At 23.7% G+C, this 18,958-nt stretch overlaps 2 protein-coding genes across 3 annotated transcripts; both read right to left on the bottom strand.

Annotated features, from left to right (window-relative positions):
* Window positions 1–429: 429 nt before the first annotated feature.
* LOC127277740 (uncharacterized) lies at window positions 430–3,108 on the bottom strand. Of its 2 annotated transcripts, XM_051299063.1 has the most exons (4): window positions 2,855–3,108; window positions 2,045–2,155; window positions 1,097–1,312; window positions 430–922 (listed from the first exon to the last, which is right to left on the bottom strand). In XM_051299063.1, the coding sequence occupies exons 3-4, from the start codon at window positions 1,244–1,246 to the stop codon at window positions 569–571; spliced, it is 504 nt and encodes a 167-aa protein (XP_051155020.1). In that variant the 5' UTR covers window positions 1,247–1,312; window positions 2,045–2,155; window positions 2,855–3,108; the 3' UTR covers window positions 430–568. The 2 variants fall into 2 exon arrangements, with proteins under 2 accessions (XP_051155020.1, XP_051155021.1); XM_051299064.1 differs by lacking the exon at window positions 2,045–2,155 and having other exon boundaries at window positions 443–922.
* A 1,354-nt stretch (window positions 3,109–4,462) lies between these two features.
* On the bottom strand, window positions 4,463–10,734 carry LOC127277802 (3-ketodihydrosphingosine reductase). The gene is made up of 5 exons (XM_051299186.1): window positions 10,645–10,734; window positions 10,367–10,517; window positions 5,669–6,098; window positions 5,242–5,483; window positions 4,463–4,821 (listed from the first exon to the last, which is right to left on the bottom strand). The coding sequence occupies exons 2-5, from the start codon at window positions 10,478–10,480 to the stop codon at window positions 4,609–4,611; spliced, it is 999 nt and encodes a 332-aa protein (XP_051155143.1). The 5' UTR covers window positions 10,481–10,517; window positions 10,645–10,734; the 3' UTR covers window positions 4,463–4,608.
* Window positions 10,735–18,958: the final 8,224 nt, after the last annotated feature.

Here is an 18,958-nt window from a genome sequence, read left to right as displayed (position 1 = left end):
ATAGCTCAGTTCAAAAAATTCGTAAAAAAATTTAAATAAATAATAAATAAATATAATTGTATCTTGAATTAACTTTTAATCTAGGTAAAAAAAGTATAATTTCGTTTGTGCTAAAAACCAATGTTGTTTTTTTAAACTTCTTAAAAATTAATTAATGATTAATAAAATTAATATAATAAAAATACATATAAAAAATAATTAAAGCATAAATAAAAAATAATATCTATAAATTTTTTATTATACTTTCTATTTATTATTTTCTTCATTTATTTTTCTATTTTAATTTTTTATTATTTTTTATTATACGATCTTATGAACGAGAGACGTCGAAGTTAGATACGAATACTAATATCTCAAATTCCGAAGAAAAACATTTTTTAATTTTTGAAAATATTATTTATTTATAATCAAATGATTTATAATAAAATTAAAAAATAAACTAAACACAAAGATCAACAAATGAGAAATGAGCTGAGCAATAAGAAAATAAACTGAACAAAAAGATCAAGAAATAAAAAAACTACTCCGATGTGAGCTAAGAAATAAAAAAAGAAACTTGACACAAATATCAGCAAAAAGGAAAATCACTTTGATAAGAGATGAGAAACTCTTTTAAAGCATTATGTAATACAATTGATTTTAACACATTGTTTTTCATTTGTTTTATTCCTGCTTGACGAAAAATTGCAATAGAAATGAATGAATATTGCAATTTTGCGTTAGAAGGGAAAGAAATATTGAAAACCCAATAGGCTGAAATCAGATACAGAACAGCATCAAAAGCAAGTGCCTTGAATAATGTGTCGCCGTCCACGTGGAACATTAGTTCGAGAGAATCAAAAGATGTATTAGAATCTGCAATTGGCAAGAGAGAAGGAGATTCATGATGATTCGGAATGAGTTCAGCGAAGGTTGAACCTCTCTAAAAAAGAAATTGTTTTATTAACAATATCATCATATTATATTTTTATTGTGCTATTTTAAAAAAAGATCATTAATTACTTGCGAATTTTATATAAATATTATGAAAATCAAAATTTAAAAAACTCTAAAGCCTTAGAGTTAATACAAGGAGTTAAAGAAAAGAATAATATACCGGATAAGCGCGATAAATTCTTCCAGTCTTTTTCGCCTTTAAAAATAATTTCGGCAAATTTAGAATTAAAAGAACACAAGTGCCGTTATTGGTACCATCGGCAGGAACTTGAACCTTCATTGCTTTAATTATATTTGGAACTGCTTGCATCCAATATTATCCCCTGGCATATCTGGTTCCATGATATTGTGCAATTGTGTGATTTAAATATTTCAGCTGAAATAAAAATATGTTATCAATAAAAAGAGTATAGCACATTTTATCTGAATAGATATCGAATAAAAAATGACCCTAAAACAAAAACAGAGACAAATAGATAGAGATATAGGAGATTAAGAAGGAATGAGATAAGAAATACTTAATAATAGGAGAAACAAATAGTATGACACAGATAAATAAACAGGCAATTAAAAAAAAATATGCATGAAAAGAGATGAAACGTTACTGAAATGTCAACATTTTTGGATTGGGATACAAAAGTGCCAAAAGAAAAAATCCAAGACAAAATTTTAAAGAAAAAATTCAAAATTAAACAGAGTGTCTCTAATTTCTTATTTTGGATATAATGCATTGTTTTTTGTTTACATTGTTAAGACAAATAATATATTGATTTAATTTAAAATTTAGGATAGTTTTCATTTGCAATATTTCAAAAATTTACAAGTTTTTTCTATTTATTTCCATACAGATACGAAATTTTCATATTTTTTGTTATTGTATTAATTGTTACATTTATTTTCATAATAATGAAATATTTTATCTATCGAAGCTTATTAAAAACAGAAATTGCTTGATTTAATACTAAAAAGTGATTAAATTATTGTATTTAAAATTTTTCTTATTAAACAATTCTGTAATTATATGAAAATTGAAACTTTTTAGAATTTACAGGTATAATGAAAAAATAAAAAAATTTTTTTGAAAGTATTCTTTTAAAAAAATGCTCACCGAAAAAAAATTTTTTGAAGTAAGTCCTGTGGAAAAATTAAACATTTTGGATTTTTACATTGGCACTTTTATATTGAAACTTTTGTCTTCTCTACCACATGCTTCATTTGACTGAAATAAAATTATATGAATTAAAATCTAATTACTGAAAAAATCGGAAATATAACTTTCTAGTTTTAAGGCACCCAATTATTAGTCTTAATTATTATTTGGCTGTTAATTTGTTGTTTGTTATTTGTAAATCAATGTCAAGAAATAATTTTTCTCAGTATAAGTTCATATTAAAACTGCACAATATTTTTCGCAATAAACATTATTTTTTACAAAATAAAATACAAAATAAAATGATTGTTATTTTTCGATTAGCTATTTTGAACAAATTTTTTTAAATTTTATTTTGTAACAAAATTTATAGGAGGTGAATATAAATATTTAAATTGTTTTGTTTGTTTTAAATATTTGTTGTTAATAAATAATTTATTCTTTCCTTTTTTCAATTTGTATGTGTCACTTTTTATCAAAATAATGAAAGTTAAAGGTTCTTAATTTACATCGAAGATATTCAACAATAAGAAATTTTCTTTTAAGATAATTAAAAATTAAGTACAATGAGGTTAAAATTGTCAACAAACATAACACTCTAAAAAAATGGTATTTCATTATAACTTGTCTTAAAAAAAGTTAAATTAAAGTCATATTTTATTAAAAGAAATCGAAAATATAATGCAATTAAGGTCTAAGTAATGAAATTTAAAAGAGTTAAAATAAATATTTTGAGAGATCTTAAAAAAATTAAATTCAGAATTTTACCTGTAATTATAAACGAAGTGTCTAGTCGTCCGTCCAGATGGATAAACATTTTTGTCCGTCTATTATACTAGCAGTACTTTTAAAAGTATCAGACAGTATCCGGATGAAATAAATTATTATTAATAATAAATTATGCGCAGGTTAGAAAAACTCATCCAATGAACGCTCGGTACAAACAACGTCAATTGTACGCTCAATTGTACCTTTATGACACGAAACGGAATGAATCTAATGGCGTTGTTTATTCTCTTTGAGATTCGTTGCCAACCTAAAAGATATAAACATCAAGTCATTTATTCCAAGTCGTGATATGTGAACTGCTTTCTGATTGGTTGATGAAATAAATTCAGGAATCTTTCCTGTTTTTTAACTGTGATTGGTCGTATAAAGTAGACGAAATTCAAATTCAATAAATATAATTTTTATAAAAGAAATAATAATACTTTGACAATATAATATTATATTATTATTACTTACCTTTTTAAAAAATTGGCAAATTTAAAGAAACAAACACATAATTTGGATAAGTTGTCTTTCCTGACAGACTAACTGACAGCGCATGATCATAAGTCGATAGCTTACCATAATCGATATTCAAAAATCGATAGCATACCGTAATCGATATCTTATCTGTCAAAACTGCAGTACCATTACGATTATTCAAATTAACTTTTTTAACTTGCAAAATATCATGCTCTCTTTTATGTTACCGACGTTATCAATATAATGCTTTATTTATTTCTTAATAGATTTTTTTTTTAATGTCTGATAGACTAGATTTTAATATACAAATGTGTCATGTGACGAACATTTATTACTCATGAAGTAAGAGTAAATCTTTACAATTACACATGAAACAAGGGAAAAGTAATTTTTGTTGCAAGTAAACTTTACCTCAAATTCTGGGTAAATATTACTAATTTTTTTTTCTGTGTCTAATTGTGTTTTTAAAATTACTCTAATTTTATTTGTTCGTAAAATATTTCATTTTTTATTAACTTTTGTTAGTTAATTAATTAATATCTCGAAAACAAAAAATAATGCCATCTCAAAAATTTAACCATCAATTTATTATGACTTAAACAATATTCATGATTTTTTTCGCGCTTCTAAATGAGGGAGAACATGTTTAAAAGTTATAAACAAATTTTATTTTTTAAACAAATTGTTTAAAAATTAATATTTTTTTAAAAAAATATTTTGTTTCTAAAAGTTTAAGATCTTTTGCGTAAAAAACATTCTTAACATTTTTCTCTATTTTTAATAGGGAAAAAGTTATAAGTAAAGCAAAAAAATATTGCTCTAATTTGTTATTGTAAATATCTCGAAAAATATTAAAAATTTCAAATTCAAAATTTGTACACTTATTTAGCACCACTATCACTACAATTTACCGAATTTTGAGAAAAATCCGAGACATGATTCCGTATTCTCATATAAAATGCCTCATGTACTAAATTTCACCTGTCTAGGTCAAACGAGTTAACATCTATTTCGTCTAATAAATAAAATAATGAAATATATTTATAAAGAAGAATATTCTTTATTAAAAAGGAAGGAAATGAACATCCAGGTGAATATGGTAAAATTAAGAAAAAGATAATTGAATAAGTATAAAAATATTTTTATTGATTTAAAAAGAATTTTAATTAAAATTTTTTTTTTAATTTTTAAATACTTCATTGCGTCATCACACTTGAAAATATTATTATTATTATTATTATTATTATTATTATTATAGAAAAAATGAATTTCTATTCAGCTCTTTTGTTTTTGTCGCGATTCTTCATAACTCTTATGATTATTCTATGAAATGAAATTAAATAAAAAGCACCCACAATCCTCAACAATCCCATCAATATTGATTGAATTAATACTTCACACCATGATGAAAAAGGCGACATTCCAGCGCAGACGGTCGCCACTATAAAGCTCTCAAAGCCGATTATCGAGAAAAATTTTCCAGCCTGAAAGAATATTTTTTAATTAATTATATTGACTTTATATATACACAAAGAACGATTTAAATTATTATTCATTAAAAGAAAACAAACAAAACACCTCTATATGAGTCAACGAACATTCAAAATTTTTTATATCATTAGAGAAATATTTAATTTTCATTATAATTTTAAATAACTCCTGCTCTCTTACGTTATTATTTCATTATTCATTTTGTACTTTAATATCAATTACTAATATAATTTTACTTTGTGCTAATTTTTTGTCATTTTATAACAAAGTTTATAGTATTTATTTCAATTATTTATATATGTGTACAAAAAACCTCTTTTTATTATTATTATAGTTTCAAAAAAATTAATATATTTGTGAATATACTTTTATATATGAGAAAAAATAGCAAATTTATTAAAATATAAACTTACTAGAGCGTCTTTAAACAATACTTTTGCAACATCATCTGGTTCCATCAAATCAGCAGCTTGTGAAATTAATTTCGTTTCTAAAGGCTTTGTCTTTTCTTCTTCTTTAAATCCGGGGGTATTGGTATCAGGTGGTAAACTTACAGTTACAGTCACATTGTAAGGGAACAATTCCATAGAAAGGCATTCTGCTAATCCACGAATGGCAAATTTCGAACTGGAGTAACCAGAGTAACCAAAGATTCCTATATGAACAGCGAAGTTATTTGTAATATTAATAATGGAAGTTATATAAGTTAAGTTTTTAATTAAATTTAAGGAATTTTAATAAAATTAATTAAAATTTTCATAAGTGCTATAAAAACAAATCAATGATAATCATAATTATTAAAATTTCTTTTGTTGTATACATGCGTAAAAATTACATTACCCAAACAGGCAGCTTGAGAGGCAGTCAAAACAATAATTCCTTCCTTTCTACTTTTCATTAGCGGTACAATTGCTTTAGTACAATAAAATGTACCGAAAAAATTCACATCAAACATGAATTTCAAATTTTCAACTGTAGTGTCTTCGATTTTTCCAGGAATTGCTGTGCCAGCACAATTTGCCAGCATGTAAATTGGTCCCATGGTCTTTTCAAGATCGAGCAATGATTTTTCTACTTCGTCGTAGTTTTTACTGATGTCGAGGGACAAATATTCGACTCTCTGTATGTCCGGATTTTTGCAAGCTTCAACAATTTCGTTTTTTGCAGACTCCAATTTTTGAATGTTTCGAGCTATGATGGTCACGTGAGCTCCACTTCTAGCAGCAATCAAAGCGACGCTTTTTCCTATTCCACTTGAACCACCAGTTACCTATAAAAAAAAGACATACATAATATTTCAACAAAAAAAAAACTATTAATTTTTTGTATTATTATATGAGAATGTATTTTAAAAAAATTCAATGATATCAAGTGTCACATATTTATTTGCAACAATTATCTTTAATTACAAACATTGAGTCATTTTATACGACAGTCCTTTCTGATTGAATTAAAAAAAAAATGTTACTTTATAAAAAATTTTCTGTATACGTAAATGTTTCTAGAATACAATATAAAAAGAATTGTAAATTAAATTTTTTTTTTAAGATATAAAAATCTTAATTTTATAACCTGAAAACCAAATTTGTTTGATTCAAATAGTACTACTTGGCTATTATCAAATAAATATTTACTTGAACGAAATAAATTTTAACATGTACCAAATAATGTAATAATATAATAATAATAACTCTAGATACGAGGGAAAAATTAAGAGATATTCATGAATGTTCAGTTGAAAGTCCTAAAAATTTCAGGAAAATCTTAATCTTAAATCTTAAATCTTAATCTTTTTTTCAGTAGGGAAATATACTCAGGGTTGGACACTTTGCTTTTATTAAAATAAGAACACTAGCGCCATCTATGCACGGACGTGCGAAGCTTCTCATAGTGAAACCTAACTTTTTGTGCCATTACATTTTTGGAGGATCAAAAGTAGCGTCTGCTGTGTCGTCGGTGCATTTGTAAGAACGAAAAAAATTTTGTGAGCGATGTGATTAAACATAAAAAATGAATAAAGAAAACAAGAAATCGGCAAGATAAGTTTATTGCACGTATTGTGGGGTTCATGATTGAAGAAAAAATGAAGTGAAAAATCGAATCGCGAAACATGTCTGGTTATGGTTAGCACAATTCGAAAATGTTACTTCTACATAGGGTTGGACATTTTATACACTCAGGGTTGGACACTTTGTTAATTATGAATTTGACACAATTTATAAATAAATATACAAATAAACATTGACGAACACACACTACATATTCTACCAAAGATATTAGAAAAATAATAATAACGTTAAAAACGAAAAATAAACTTAAAAATCATTTTCAGTAACTTTATAAATAATATTAATTGTCAATTATAAATAATAATAATAATAATGTAAAAATGAAAAAATAAACATAAAAAACGTTTTCAGTAACGCTATAAATGTTATTTTTTTTACTTATAATTCGCTTCGATTTTCACAAAGTGTCCAACCCTGACTAGATTTTTTTTTAAATGATCAGAACTTTTTTAATTTTAGACCAATCAATTTACGATCTTTAGCAAAAGTGTTCCTCTGTTGTACATCTTTCTAACAATATAACTCAATTGACTTTTATTTTTTTAAAAAAGATTATAAACAAAGTTCAAAACGGTGTTTAACCCTGAGTATATTCCCCTACTTTCTCCAAATAAAAGTAGTTTCTTCTGAAAATTTCGCAAGATCTTATAAAAGTTGGAATGAATATTTCTATTTACATTTATAACTTTTCATTTTGCTCGCTATGAAAGACTTCAGGATTTGAACCTGAGAAATTACAGAACTCGAAATTGACTCTGATACGCAGTTAACCATTGCGCATCGCAACCATTGCAATTTTTTTTATCTTTCTTAGCTAAGAATTTTCAGAAATAGTTCTGTAATTTTTCATATGACGCTTTAGGAGAAATTCATGTAGTAACTCGTCAATAAGTAAAGAGGTTTCTTTAACATTTCTGAAATGGACAAAGCAAATTCTAATTTGATTTCTTCTTGAATTATTAATGTTTATTTTAACAGAAAATGAGAAAATATTTTAGACTATATACTCTCTAAATCTGAATTAGCGACTATTCGCTTCGAATTAGTGACTATTCGATTATTTCTAGCGCACAGTATGCAGCTGGGAATAAGTCAATAATCACTCATTGAAAATTCGCTAAATTACTAGCGAATAGTCGCTATTTTAATCAGCCCAGAGTATGCAGCTACGAATAAGCGAATAGTCGCTAATTCAAATTTAGAGAGTATCCAAAATATTTAATTACTTATTTAAACAGATAAGTTTGAAAATATCTTGAAATGGTCGCGATATCCAGAGTTACTCAACTGAGTTCCGTAAATTTTCCTGAATTTTTTTCTTTCCGTGTAGGTGAAATAAAAAAGTTTTTTAATTAAATTATTTTTGTTAAATTGTTAAATGAGAATTTCGTTACATAAAAATTCTGTTAAATTCAAATTCAGTTAATGAAAATACTGTTTAAATACCTACATAAAATAATAAATTCGAAGTATATCTTCAAAGTTCACCTGTCAAGTGGCCTAGTTTTGAAATATTTGTCAATTAATTATTGAAGAGTGAAATTAAAAATAATTAATTAAAACTATGAATATAAATAAAAAAAAAAAATTTTGCCATAAACTTTTAGAATTTCTTTGACATTTTTTAAATGTAACTCTATAAATAAAAAAATTGTTTATTTGAAACATAGTACTTTGTTGATTTTTCCGCTTCTTAAATATGTTAATAACGTTTAAAAGAAAGTCTAAAAAATTTGCTATTTATGTTATTACTAAATAAACACTCACTTAAAGTATCGAAACAAGATTTAAATGTAATCAATCTTAAAATTGTATTTCTCTTTTTGGGACATGTAATTTTTTTTCAAAAATTTGAAGTTAACTCATAATAGTGCGAATCGAGATAAACTTTCATAACTTTAAAAAAATTACATACCTACAATTAGCATGAAAAGAAAAATAAAAAATATTTTAAACTTTATTTTTAAAATTAGCTTCGGCACCAAAAAACTTTAAGTGAGTGTTTATTTATAGTATATAATAAATTAAATGTGCATGAAAAGGGACCACTTTGGCGATTACAATAAGGATTATTTTTGCGTGAACATTAATGCAAATATCGCTCTTATGAAAGAAACTAAAGTGGTTCCTTTTCATGCGAACGTACACAAATATTCTCCAAGGATTAAATTTTTTTTAATTTTCTTCAATTATTTATTTAATCAATTTATAATTAATTATTCTTCACATTAATGTTTAAATATCGGAAGAATTTAAAAATCTGAGGATTTTTATAATTAAAAATATTTTATATTTAGAGAAAATTAAAAAAAAAGAAAATACGAAAGAGTTGATTAATTCATTCAATTTTTAAAAAATATTTTTCAATATTTTAATAATAAATTTTTTTCATTTTGTATTTTAGAAATATATTACAGCATAATTCCTTTAATCATAATATTATTAATAATTATAAATTATAATATAAATCATAATTAGAAATTTAAAAAACTTTACATCTATATATTTTAATTAATAATTATAATAGTTAGAAAAAAATTGTAACAAAATTTAAATAAAATGTAGATTAAAAATCTTTTCTCAAAAATGTTTTCTTAATATTTGATTATAAGTGAAACAAATGAATTTTGTTGAAATCAAGATCAATATTTTTTTTTTTATCAATTTTATATTTAATTTAACATTCTGACCGATTTTGTATCTTATTACAAATAAAAAAAAAAGTAGGTATCAAACAAAGCCTTATACGAAAAAAAAAAAATTATTTACCACAATTAAATTTTTAATGAATCATTATAATAACGTCATAATGATTTAACGATTTTCTTTTGTTTAACTCTAATATTCAACCTCAACTTATTTTTTTTTTGCAAATATAAAATTACACACCGTGAAATGACTAATTATATAATTCAATCTTTAAATATCAGAATTACAAAATTTTTCATTCCATATTATTAAATAATTTTATTATTAAATTGTGAAAGCTGATTTTAATTAAAATTTATTTAAATGACCTATTTATTATTAGCATTGTAATTATCTTTATAATTATTATTAAGTATTATTTTTATTATTATTATTATTATTATCATCATTATTATTACTAATGTTAATATTATTCTTGTTCGTATTATTCTTGTTCATATATAATAATGATAAAAAAACGTGACTATAATTAAATAATAATTTTATTATTCTTTGGAAATTTTGCTATATATAATTAAAAATTAAATATAAAAAACAAATATTAAATTATAAATTAATTTAAACTCACATTAAATATTCAAATGATAAAAAGTTTAAAAAATTATAAAATATATTTTTAAAATAAAATATACCATACACTGAGATTGATATTAAAAATTAATTGAAAAATTATTAAAAATTAATTTGTAATAATCAATCAAAATTTTAATTTTATAATATAAATATACCATAATAAATGAATGAATAAAATATTAATTACCACAACGTGCTTGTTTAACACATTTTTCATCTTTGTCCGGCAAAATAGTTTTAGCGCGAAAACAGTGATTACCAACACAAAAATGCAAATACCCATTACAATATAGTGTTCCATTTTCACTAGTTTTTTTTCTTTCTTTCAAGAACTTAACCTTCAAAAAAAAAAAAATTAAGTAAATAATCCGTGAATTTGAAACTAAAAATTTCTAAATAATTTCAAATAATAATAATTTATAAATTTGAAAGTCTAAAAAATTTTTAAAAAAAATTTAACTCCACTTATTAAGAATGAATTTTAATAACACTTAAATTGACAGTGTTAATTTAATGTTTCGCTATTTTACACACAATGACGGATTTTTGTGACAGAACTGACTTTTATCGTAGTAAATTCAATGCCTTTTATGGTAAAATTGTAATCTGGATAGTGGACATTTGATAAAGTCATATTCACCTCTCTTGGAAGAATATAGAGTCGACATCTATTGCTAAAGTTAGGAAACAACTTTTACCATATTTCGTTTTAGTTCCAACGAATTTCAATAGATGACTAAATTCAAATATTCGTCTAGTGGCGCCACGTGATAATGGCCTGAACTTCAACAGTAGAAACAATAATAATTCTAATCGATAAAAAAAAACTGAATGAGAATTTTTTTTAAGATTTTCAATTTTTTTTTTTACTATCAAAAAGAATATATTTTTCATTTTTTATTAGATTTTAATTTATTATTATTATTATTGTTATTATATTTTTCTTTATTTTTTATTTCTAAAACAAAACTTTAAGACGAAAAATTGAAAATTCATTTCTTAGAATTTTAAATTTTACTTACTGATAAATCAAAAAGTATTTTATAATAAATTGTAATTTTTAAATAATCAAAAAATTAATATAAAAATTTAAATAAATTCAATGACTCTATATAGACTAATAACTGAAACTGAAATTATTCAAATAGAAATTATCTGGTTAAAAAAAAATTGTAGTCAAATAATACCGATTCTTTGAATCGAATCCATTTTTTTCAATTTAATTCTGTGCTTATTTAATTATATTATAATTGTAAAATATTTATTATTCCTTTATTAATATTTATTACACTAATATATTATACATTAAAATTATTGATATAATAATTATTATAAAAAATAATAAAATTTTAAATAAAAAAAATATATTTTCTAATTAAATACCTATGTATTTAAACTTTAATATTTTATTTTGAAAAATTTTTTAACAAAGTTGTTATGTAATTTAATCAGTAATATTTATATATTTAATAATTGCACTGTTTTTCAGAAAAAAAAGAGTTCAATTTTATTACCTTTAGAGCAATCTCTTTAAATAATTTCATAAATTTACATGAATCAATAAATTTTAATGATTTTGCTCTCATTTTCAAGGGAGTATTTTGCAGAATCATATATATATATATACATTTTCTAGCAAACATTTCTAATGTTTTTATTCCCAATTTATGGTAATAAAAAAAAACTAAAAATATAATTTATTGCACGTAAAAAATTAAAAATATTCTTCAATTATAAAAATAAATTTTTTTATAAAAATTAATAAAAAGTTTATTTAGTTTGTTTTCTTTTATCGTTCGAAAAATTAAAATAAATCAAAAATTTTACTTGAATTAAATAAATATTATAATATTTGCTTGAACAAAATAATTTTTATTTGAATTAAATAAATTTTATTTAAACAAATAATTTCTATATTTGAAATAAATTTGATTTAATAATAATTATTATTTGATACAAAATAAATATTTATTTAATAATAATAATAATAATCGAGTAAAGGATTAATTTGAATTAAATAAATTTTTTATTCATTGTAGGGATTTAATTAGTAAAACTTTCTGTTATACTATAACATAATTGAAACCGCATATAAATTTGTCACAATTATAAAAATGAAATAAACAAGAAAGCATTCTAATCAGACAAATTACATTAATAAAATAAAGGTATCAAATTATCAAGATAGCATCTAACATTTACTGATTTATGTCAGTGACAGACACTGACTTAAACCCCGCCTTATTTTTATCGATTCTCAACATTTAGGACTCATGCAACCCTATAATTTAACACATTTTTCTTATTTATTTTCATTCATGTATGTGGAATATATACTATATGTATATAAAAAGTATCTTTTATCGCATACGAAAAAAGCAAATCTCAATTTTATAAAAAAATTACTCAGAAATGCTCAAAAAAAAAAAATAATCTCATATTGAGAGGAAAATTCTTTTTTATATGCAGCCTTTTACATAAGTGAAAATAAAAATAATCCTCTTCAAAGTAGAAGATTTCATTCTTGTTTTAAAAGCGCAAGAATAGCATAAAAGAAATAGTTAATCTTTTTCCTCTTTAAAAACATGCGTTTTGTTTCTTATATATATATATATTGAAAGAGGATTTGAAAAGAGAAAATAAAATTTATAAGGCTTATAAAGTTGATAAACACAGCCATTGATCAAACACGACTACCTATATATGTGTGTTTGAAGAAAATTTTTTTTACTTTACAAGATATTCTTATATTTCAAAAGAAGAATTTATACTGAATGTAAGATTAAATTTCATTGATATATTCCAACACAAAAGTAATTGGTGGAATTTATTTTTAATTTAAAAATATTTTTTTTTATTTATAATTTTTGAAAACAAGTGTGCACTTTTTATTTTTTAATCCATCATTACAAAATTTTCAAAGGGTTTTATATGTTCTTTTAGGGTATATTATATTTTTTTATCAAACTGAAGGAAATTCTTGTATATAGCGTAGGAAGAAGGATAAGTTGCGCATTAATAAAGAAAAATCTGTTTTTTAAAAGAAATTTACTTTCTTTTCTAAATAAATGAAATATAATATAAAACATTTGAATGAAACATTTCAATGAAAATCAAAACAAAAAATTTGATTCTCTAAAAAATTAATTTATTTAAATATTTATCTACATTATTCATTTATTAATCATAAATAAAAAAATAAATGATTAATAAATTAATTAAAATAAAATAATAATTGTTGTTTTTACATTGAGTAAAAATAATTTAAATTAAATTAAAATTATTTATTTCAATCTTTAAAATTTTAATTAATGAGAATTTGTTCACTAATTTTAAATTAATGAATATTTCTAATAATTTCTAGTAATTTTTCACGTGAAACTTTTTGCAAAATAAACAGAAATTATACTAAATCAGATTGGGTAATAATGATTAATTTATTATTATAATTATTATTTGTTAGAAATTTTTAATAATTTTTAGTAAAAATATTATTTGATTTAGCAATTTTTTTCCTCTATGCTAAAGTTTTAGTAAATTTTAAATTAAATTTTTAATAAAATATTAAAATAAAATTTATTTGATTTAAATATAATCGGTTACTTGACTCTAATATTATCAAATAAATATTTAATTTTATCAAATAATAATTATATATTTGAGTCAATTAAATTGTTATTTGTTTTAAATACAGAAATTATTGGTTCAAATGCAATTTATTTAAGGCAAATAAACAATATTTGGTTCAAGTAAAAATTTATTTGGATCAAATAAATATTTATTTGATAATATATAATCAAAAGTAACAGAGTATTTGAAACAAATTTTTTTTTTTAGTGTGGACTCAATCTGAATAATTACTTTGTTGCGAGCATAAGACATTCAATATTGACTCGCAAGCTTGCTAATTAATATTGTTTTAAGCTTGAAATTCAATATTGACTCAAGTTTACAAAGCAGAATTAACACATGCTTGACATTCAATATTGACTCAAGTTTACAAAGTAATATTACGTATATCTAAAGCTAAATCATGAATATTGGCTCAAGTTTGCTAATCAATATTTTAAAGCTTATCGTTTAATATTGCCTTAAGCTCGCCATGCAATATTATATTATATTATATTATATTATATTATATTATATTATATTTATTTTACAATATTGTTAAAAATTAAAATTATTTTTCACACCTATATAGATACGGTATATATTTTTCTCAGAGACAAATAAGTTTTTATTTGTTTCCAATAAATTTTATTTGTTTTAAATAAAAATGTTATTTACACTAAATAAAATTTTATTTGTACTAAATAAAATTTGTTATTCAAATCAAATAAAAAGTTAGCAGCCTCTGAGACAAATATATATTTTTATTTGATTTAAGGTCATGTGATTGTTGTTTGATTGCGCCGCCATTTTGAATTTTCCTCAAACATCCAATCTTTTAAAAATACATTTTTTTGTTGACAAAATATTAATACTTTGCCACAAATCAGCAATTCCTTATACTATTTTTGAATTCTTTATAAAATTTTACTTCAATCTTTTTACAAAGAAAAAAAAAATCATCAAAGAATATCTAAAATCACAACAATCACATAACCTCAAATAAATTTCCTTTATCTCAAATAAAAGCCAAAAAAAAAAATTTCTCTAGATGTAATAAAAAATAATTCTTCTCTAGTAATAATAATAATTTTCTTAAATGCAATTATTAAGAAAGAAGAAAGAACAATTTCTTTTTTCTTATTAAAAAAGAAAAAAAAAATGCTAATATACGTTCAAGAATAAATATACATATATTGACTTTCTGAGATGTATAAAAATTCTTTGATGTTTTATCCACATGGAATATTGCATGGTTGAAAAAGAGATGAGAGAGAAGAGCAAGTGTATACGCAGGCTGAATGTGAATATTTCCCCAACAGTATAGCGAGATAGAGAGAGGGGTGGGGTGGGGGGGGGGGTTTGAAGAGAGTGAAGCCGAGCGCAAACCTCATCTGCATCGATTCCCGGCGTGCACATTTGATAGGCTGGTTGCCTACAAACAGGCTTCGACGATTTTACTCTTTAGTTTCTAGTTCGTCTTTTCAACATTTCAATTCACACACATAGGTTCACGTTCGTCGTCATTTTCCCTAAAGAGGTGCCTCATATAGTTATCGGTTATCAATTAGTCGCCTGGCAGCCTTATCAGCACTACCTCCCTCCCCTTATTTCTCTCTCTGTGAATATATATATATATATATATATATATAGCAAAATACCTACGTGCATTCACCCCCAAGAATCAACCCCACCAACTCCACCACTCCCCTTCCGTTATCCTTCCTGCAAAAGGTCACGTACCACCACCCTGTCGATCGTTCACCTCGTCCTGGGACTTGCTCCTGGGATACCAGGTTAAAGCGGAAGATACAAAGGACATTTACCCCTTTTAGCTATTTTTTTTTTTTTTTTTCATTCTCAGTAGAATTTCATTTTTTTTTTCTTTTTTCTCTTCCTTTTTTTTCTGTCTCTGATATATATATAATAAAAAACGTTAGGGTAGTCCTCAAAAAAAAAAAGTTTGAATTTGTTCGCTCTCATATATAGAATTTTATTGTGTTGAATAAATATACTTTTTTTTTTAATTTAAATATTGCAAAAGTATTTGAATTTTAATTTGAAATTTTAATTACAAGCAAAAAATAGTTTTAGTTTTTCTTTTACTTTTAAAATATTTTAACAAAAAAAATCTTCTCTAGATATTTTGTCCAAATTGAAATTAAACAAAAAAAAAATTTTTTTTTAAATTTTTATATAAAAATAACGGTTTTTTATAAACAAATTAATTATACAAGTCAACATGAAATTTGTGTCTAACATTTAACATATATGTCCACATTAGAAAAAAAATACTAAACATTATTTGGAATTGAGTGTCAATGTGTATACTAAGGTTTTCGGGGTCGTTGAATCCGAATTTGAGGTCGGAATTAAAAAATTCAAAATGGCAGACCCAATATGGCGTCCGAAACATTTAAAAATTAACTAGATTTGCATAAAAATTGTTCGCTAAATCCTAATTTGAGGTCAGATTTAAAAAATTCAAAATGGCGGACCCAATATGGCGGAATAATTTTAAATTGATTCGATTCGTTTAAAATTTGGTTTTCGGGGGTTTTTGGCGTCGCTGAATCCAAATTTGACTTTAAATTTAAATTCAGCGACCTAAAAAACCCCCAACTACTGAATTTTGAACGAATCGAATCAATTTTAAATGTTTCCGCCATATTGTATGGCAATATTGGGTCCGCCATTTTGAATTTTTTAAATCTGACATCAAATTTAAATTCAGAAACCCCAAAAAACCCCGAGTACCAAATTTTGAACGAATCGAATCAACTTTAAATTTTTCCGCCATATTTGGTCCACCATTTTGAATTTTTTAAATCTGACCTTAAATTTGGTTTCAGCGATCCCCAAAAACTTTTAATACGATGATATGATATTTTTTTGGAAACTTTTTTTTTTGACCGTTTTGTGTCCACAAACGATTTTTCTACTAAACTGCGAAGGGGTTATAAAAAATTTTTCGAAATATTTAAAAAAAAACTGCATATTTTTGTTTTCTCTATGGAAACAAATGTGTCTTAACCTAGTTTGTATTCACAATTTAAAAAAATATAAAATTCAATCAATTTGTTTTTTCAATATTCGGAAATTAAGAATACACCCTATTAAAAATTGACTACGCGCCAGTATCGCGTCAATAGTGAACTCTGGCAATTTTTGATAGGGTAATATTCTGAAAATAATGTAGTAATATTATTATTTTAAAATAAAAATAAAGCTGTAAGAATAAAATATATGGATTTTATTTTTGAATAGAAGTCAAGATTATATTCTTAAATTTAGCGAATATCGATTTTTCGGTGTGAGCAACGTAGTATATAGATATATATATAGGTATGCAGAGTGATGTCTTGATATCGAAATTTCATTATAATTCTAGTCCCGTTCCAAAAATCTGTGCACATATGGATACATTTATAAACGAATCTCTTTTATTTTTCTCTTTTCTATCATTTTCAGAGGGTCTGGGACTTATTTCTCGTAGCGCAGCTGTCGCACCCATATGCAATGTACGTATTTGCTCATTTGATCGCCTCTCTCACCTTCTCAAATTAAATTTGATATTTATCAGCATATTTTCAATTTTTTTTTTAAATACTTTTTTTCTTTTAAATAATTTTTATAATTTTTATAATTACTTTTTTCTATATTATCTGCAAAACAACTTAATTAAAAAAAATTCATCTTATACGATCTTTTCAAATAAGATAATATTTTAAAGAATCGTTATACTCTAAGGGTATACAACAAATTTTACCAAAGTTTCAAGTGAATTGAATAAATTTTAAATTTCAACTGATGGAATATTTGAGAAAGAATGCTGCGCAAATATATATATATTTATTTTAAATTTCTGCAATACTTTTTTCCTTTATGGCGTTGCTTTAGTAAAAATAACATTCCATTAAATATCTATTTATGTCAAACACAATCGGTAACTACTGAAACGCTTTTCCAACGTTTACAAGCTCAGCAGCATGAGGTGTATTGATTCAGCCGTCACGTTCATTCATATCTATTTCACAGCTCCAATAATAGAGCAGCATCTGAATTCAATGATGTCAGCCAATCGAACCAACATAAACGTATTATAAACTTTTGCACAAAAATTATGCGCAGAACTTTTTTCAATTTAGTAACTAAAAGAATCATGCATTAGCATATCATCATCATCATCATCATCATCATCATCATCATGGCAAAATTACATTTTCTATAGCCCACTTTCCATATTCCATTTCTCATATCACACTTTTCACCTTCCATATTTCACTCTCCACTTCAAATACAACTGCTTAGGTCAAAAATTGTATAATTTAAGAAGCGAGTTTAAAAAATTTTAGCTTCTTCAGTCAAAAAATGTACAAAAAAATTCATGTTAACTCTAAAGTAATCGCTGTTTTTAGGTTAGAAATCTTGTGAATTGGCAAGAAGCAAAATTGTCAACCATGTAGAAAAAAAAATATAAATAATGGCGGTAAATTTAAAAATTGTTAAAAATAACTTGACTTATTTATTGAGAAATTCTATTTATATATTGTAATATTTTTTGAAATTTTATTTAACAAGAATTCGGAGGTTACAAATATTGCCTAAATTTAATTTACCCTAATGTTAGCCTCTATATGGTATTACATAATGTCAGTACTAGCAATATAAAAAAATAATTACTCTCTAAATCTGAATTATAATCATTCTTGACTAATTGCGTCTATTTGTTTATTTAGTAAATTAGTAACAGTTTTGACTAATTTTGAGTCAAAATTGACTAATTGATATAGCAGAAAACAACTAAATGTTTTATTGAAGTTTAATAATTGAAATAGTAATTTTTCTAAATGAATTAGTATAGTTTTCTACTAACAATTGGTAGGTTTCAACTAAAAATTAGTAGTTCTACTAAAAATTAGTAGCTCTACTAAAAATTAGTAGTTCTACTAAAAATTAGTAGTTCTACTAAAAATTAGTAGTTCTACTAAAAATTAGTAGTTCTACTAAAAATTATTAGTTCTACTAAAAAATAGTAGTTTTCTTTTAAAAATTAATTATTTTTCACTATAAGAATTATATACGTCGGTAAAATAAATATCTACCCAAAATCATCTGAAAAAAAAAATTATCCCAATACAAAAATCAAGTATAATGGCGTCAAATTTAA

This window comes from Leptopilina boulardi, unplaced genomic scaffold, assembly GCF_019393585.1.
Source record: "Leptopilina boulardi isolate dan_hultmark-lab unplaced genomic scaffold, ZJU_Lbou_2.1 LbouV2_179, whole genome shotgun sequence".
NCBI classification, from domain to species: domain Eukaryota; kingdom Metazoa; phylum Arthropoda; class Insecta; order Hymenoptera; family Figitidae; genus Leptopilina; species Leptopilina boulardi.
Note: the sequence above shows the minus strand (reverse complement) of the source record. Positions and strands in the feature narration are given on the sequence as shown.